We start from the raw sequence: 5,166 nt of genomic DNA on the forward strand, positions 1-5,166 counted from the left end.
CTGAATTAAAAAATTTTAGTTCCCCAATTTTAGTACACATTTCTTTGTTAAATTTAAAGGTTTACTACTGTAAATTCCTCACATGGAAGTCATTTGCAAGTGTAAACCTTTAAAAATTACTCTTTACTAAGGATGCAGGTTCTAAGAGTATTGGAGTCTGGGCTGCTTGGGACTGAAGGGGTGGAGAGGACAGGACCTCAGAAGCCACTATCTCAAGCCAAGATTCTAAAATTAACTTCCCCAGCCTCAGCAAGAGAATTTTCTTCAAAATCTTTAGCCATGAAGAACTATTTAATAGCAATTATTCTGGTTATATGTTGGGTATATTCCTCCATAAAAATTTCACAATCACTCCATCAGGTCTTTTTGCTCCAGACCAGCAAATTGGCCTTTTCCTAAATAAATATACAGCCTGGGGGAAAAAGATTTAAATAAAAACCACAAAATTTAGAGATTTACAATACAACCCAATTAATAAAGCCCTCTAAGTATTCTTAAAACCATTCCTTCCAGTATGTTTGGGAATTGTGGATCATCCTGGAAATTAAAAAAAAAAAAAAGTTGCAGCACTTATAATCTGACCTTTTAGAAACAAACTAGTAAACAACTGAGTATTAGGAATGTTTTCCAAAAAATTTATTTTTGAAGAGTAAATAACTTCAAATACATTATAACATCTCCTAACTACTCAGATTTCTTGCCAATCTCAGCAACACATTATTCAAAGTAAATGGTGGGGAAAGAACAATGTGTTTTGAAAATAAGAAATAAGGTAACTAATTATCTTTATGTTCCTCTCTGAGTGGGGTAAAGTTCTTGCAAGTAAATGACTTCAATAAGTTGGAAACAGGAACTCAAGAGTTTTTTCTTTGGAGATCAGAATATACGATTTCACCATAAACCATGCGTATGGCTCTAGTGATAATGAGGCTATGCAGAGAGTAGAAGGAGGTGAAGGGAGTTGAGTGGAAAGTTGAAATTTATTTCATTAAGTAAAACCTCAGTTTCTTTAATGTTGGCAATGGGGAGAGAATCACAACTTGAAAAAGGTAGCAGAGCTTTCCATGCCTGTCTCTGGCTTCCTAGGGTTCGCCTTTAGGGTTTCTTCAATAATTTTGTCACTACCGTCCCAGCCTTAATTATTTGACATCCTAGACTGAGCATGGACACCTGCCCATCTCTTTCCTTCATACTCAGAGCATAGCCAAGACAAGTCTCCAATGTTCCAAAAGACTTTATACCAAGGCAAAAAGGGGAAGCAATTAGACACCAAGTCCAAGATATGGAATTAGAAAATCTAGTTTGCCCTCTGGAGCTTTTACGCCTTCCCTGTCCTACTTAGCTGTCCTGCCCACCATCTGGATGCCATCTTACCACTATGCATCCACACTTCAGTATCACCCCTCTTCCAAGGCTAGACCCAAGAAAGGAGAGCCAAAGGGAGAGAGCAGTTGCTTTCCTGACAGCCTAAGGCCAGCCTTCTGAGTTCTGGTGTCCAATACCTAACCATGCCCTGCCTCTTCCCACGATGACTGGTACCAGGCGTGTCCACTTCCCCCAGGGCTATTTTCTTATGTTACAGACCACATCAGTATTCTTATCTGAATTCATTGCAGTAAGCTCTGCTCCCCTTCACCTCATACAAGAAATCGGTTTGTATGGTGGCTGTACAGGAGTCATAGACTGTCAAAGTAGAGAGACTGCTGGAGTCTGTTACATCTTCTGGAAGACTGTTTTACAAGTTCCAGAGCCCTACTATAGGTGAGAAAGTTCAGAGGTCCACACAGTTAAAACTCGTAAGTAATTTGATGGTAAACAAGAATGCCTACCAATTCATTTATTTTAGCAATTCATTCAAAATTTGAGTTATTTGAATGTATAATAATTACCTTCTATTCAGATCAAAGAACAGAAAATTATTTTTGCTAAACAAGAGTTTAAGTACACAGCAAGCCTGGTAAATAAGGGATTCCACAGAAGTAAATTTTCTGGGTAACTAAAATTTTACCTGCTAAGTATTGGCTTAATTTTTACAACATGGAAGATAACTTTCAAAAATGTATTCCATGCCTGATTTCTCTGGGGAGTCTGATGGCTGCTAACCCCTCCCTTCTTTTTCTCTCCTCTTCTCTTTCAAAGAATTTCATTCTCACCATTCTGTTCTTACCTTTGATTCCCTGCTGACCCCTTTAAACAATGGTATTTGGGGGGCCTCTATCCTATGCCCTCTTATTACTGCCCTCTCTTCTTGAGCAATGATATTTACCATCTTGGTTTAACTGAACACCATTGTTATACATTTGCTTTAAATATACACTATAACTATACACTACATACTGATGACTACTAAATATACATCCTCAGCCCAGACTTCTTTTGAGCTTCCAATCTATGTATCCAATTTATAACTCGGCTCCATGGCTTGGGCAAGATGTGGTATAACCCCTCAAACTGTGATCCAATTAAGCTCATTATTGTTATCCCCAAAGCTGCTCTTCCTCATATAGTCTTCTGTCCTAGTTAATAGGATCACTGTTCTTCCAGCCATCCAAGAAATCCAGAGTCTTCCTCAACTCCTATATATTTTCTCTCATCCCACACTGTCAGCTTCAAAATATGCTAAATATTTCTTGTCTCCAACTCATTCTTTCTATTCTCAACATCAGTGTCCTTGTTCTTAGCTGATATTTGCAACAGAATCTTACTAGAAGCTTTGACTCCATTCAGACCTGACTACCACTAGAGAAGTATTTTCAAAGTGCAAATCGAATGTCATTTCTATGCTCAAAACCTTTCTGTGACTAATATCTGTGTTATAATTAAGAAAAAGTCCAGTCTGTTTTACATGGCATGCAAAGACCTCCATATTCTAACTCCTGGTTACATTTCCTAATATTCGGCTATTTCCTGCCTCAACCCTTCTGTCCTACATGCTATTTACTCATATTTACTTGACATTCTGGGAATATCCTGTGCTGTTTCACACTTTTTGGCCTAACTCACACTGGCAATGGAATATTCTCCTCTACCCCTACCCACTTACCCTACCCTTTTCTTTACCTTGAAAACTCCTATTCATCCTTTGGGACCCAATTTAAAAACATCCTTCCTCCATGAAGCTTTCCCTGACCATCCTACCTGACTAGGTAGAGTCAATTACTCCTCTAAATTAGATATACCTCTCTAACACTTACCATATTCTAATACAATCACTTGTTTACAATTCTGTCTCCATTAGATTAAGATCATTGGCTGAAGAGATCATGTCTTTTTAATCTCTGTATTCCCTCTCCCAAGCAATGATGAGGTATTTAGTAAATGTCTGATGGCTGGTTGTCTAGATGAATGGTTGAAATGAAATATATAGACTTTGTGATTACTATGTTACTCAGAGTGCTTTTTTATTTACTTTCAGGCTTTGGCTGTGTACATCATGTTTGACATTGCCAAAAGTCTGATTTCTGGCTAAGTGGATTGTTAACTGTACCATGTAACTTCACAGCATATTCTATTCCAATTGTGGTCAAAATGACAGAACCACACTTTTCCATTAAGAGACATGTACCTTAGAGTAAATTAGGTTACATGTGTCCCCTAAACAAGATGTTACTTTTTCCTTACTATATATCTCTTAAAAAGTATCTACCTCCCTCCTCCTCCACTCCCAGTATTTTATCTATTTCAAATCCATTTTGGAACAGAAGTTTAAAAAATATACATGTATACTTTGTTTAAATTGATACTACTATTTTCTTTCCATTTTAAAACACACATTCATACTGTAGTTGTCTTTCCATTGTTACAATTTATCTCAGTTAAGTTTTTACACTGATTTCATTGTCTTAAAGCTCAGCTAAAATAAAGCTAGGTATTTTTCTGGTTTTTATATTGCAATTGTGGCTATGAGAGACTGCCAGATGTCCAATCTAACCACACGGTGATTGTCTTTAAACTTAATTCATCTACCTACCTCACTTCTTGGCCCACAATCTCTCTGCTTTCCATGGACCCCTCCCAATGAGTAAGATTTGAAATTTGTTTTTCTGAGACAAAACTAATGTTTTTCTTAAGCTTCAAGCACTCATCTCAAAAGCAAGCATTAAATAGTCATTATGGCACTGAAAATATAATATACTTTTTGTATATTATGAAATCACATTACCTGATTAGACTGCGATAATCTTAGGATGGTAGGGAATTCATCTTTAAACTCATCTACAAGGTCCATGATTACTTTCTGGATCCCCTCGACTAAGAAAAGAAGAGGTTAGGGAAAAAAAAAATCACAACTTTTAAAAGCATCCCCTAAATGATTCAAAAGAACATAAAGCACTGGGTCAACCTCCTAGGTGCCTGGGAAAGCTAGGGAATCCTAGGGGATTTTATTCCCAGATGTTCCCACACCCATATCCCCTTTACAACAAGATGGTGTATACTTCTTCCAGAAAAGTTCTTCAACACCTGTCCACATATCCACCCAATAGGTTTGATTGGCATGATGAGTTCTTGCTTGGGTTCCTAGTGCTTAGCAAGCCTGCTAGCCTGGGCAATGCTTGTCCTACTCTGCCCTTAGTGAGGGATGAGGGTAGCCTTCCACTCAGGAAAGCTAGCAAGGACAGAACCTGCAGTTCACTGACGGAATGCTTTATTACTGCACAATAGGCCTCTGAGAACTTGCTACAGAATCTTCTGACATCACTCTGGCAGTGAGAGGAGGAAGAATGTATTTGGAGGCATAAGGGAAAGAGTGAGGGGATTGAAAAATGAACCACAACAAAGAGTTCTGCAATACAGGTTGAATTTTGTCCTGAATTCTATTAATACAGTGATACTTCAAATAATGGATCATCTGAGAACAAAGGTTCCATTGAAAAGAATTGGCGTGTGCCTTAAAAGAAATGTTTCACATGAGATGCCAAATAGAAAAAGAAACACCAGCAGTTAATTCAGAAAGACTTCTGAATAGATTGTTTTTGCTTTACCCAAATGAGGATCTCTAGGTCAAACCCAGGCAAAACTGTGAAGTCTTTGGTTTGTCTTCTTCATAATCTCAATCTTTTTTCCTTCATCTTTAACCCTCTTACTACTCTCTCACTTCAGTTGACCATCAATTTCCCATGATCAAACCTGGGAAGAACTTGATACATGTAGACTTGATTGAGTAAC

General features: G+C 37.7%; 1 protein-coding gene across 1 annotated transcript in view; it reads right to left on the reverse strand.

Annotated features, from left to right (window-relative positions):
* SPATA9 (spermatogenesis associated 9) overlaps positions 1-4,497 on the reverse strand; it is a 30,987-nt gene extending 26,490 nt beyond the window's left edge. The window contains exons 1-2 of the mRNA XM_012644754.1: positions 4,437-4,497; positions 4,163-4,251 (exon numbers count right to left, since the gene is read on the reverse strand). Of these exons, the coding sequence (XP_012500208.1) occupies positions 4,163-4,251; positions 4,437-4,497 (150 nt within the window). The remainder of the gene's footprint in view (positions 1-4,162; positions 4,252-4,436) is intronic.
* Positions 4,498-5,166: the final 669 nt, after the last annotated feature.

The sequence above is a fragment of the Propithecus coquereli genome, unplaced genomic scaffold (assembly GCF_000956105.1).
Source record: "Propithecus coquereli isolate 6110/MARCELLA unplaced genomic scaffold, Pcoq_1.0 Scaffold22, whole genome shotgun sequence".
Taxonomy (NCBI): domain Eukaryota; kingdom Metazoa; phylum Chordata; class Mammalia; order Primates; family Indriidae; genus Propithecus; species Propithecus coquereli.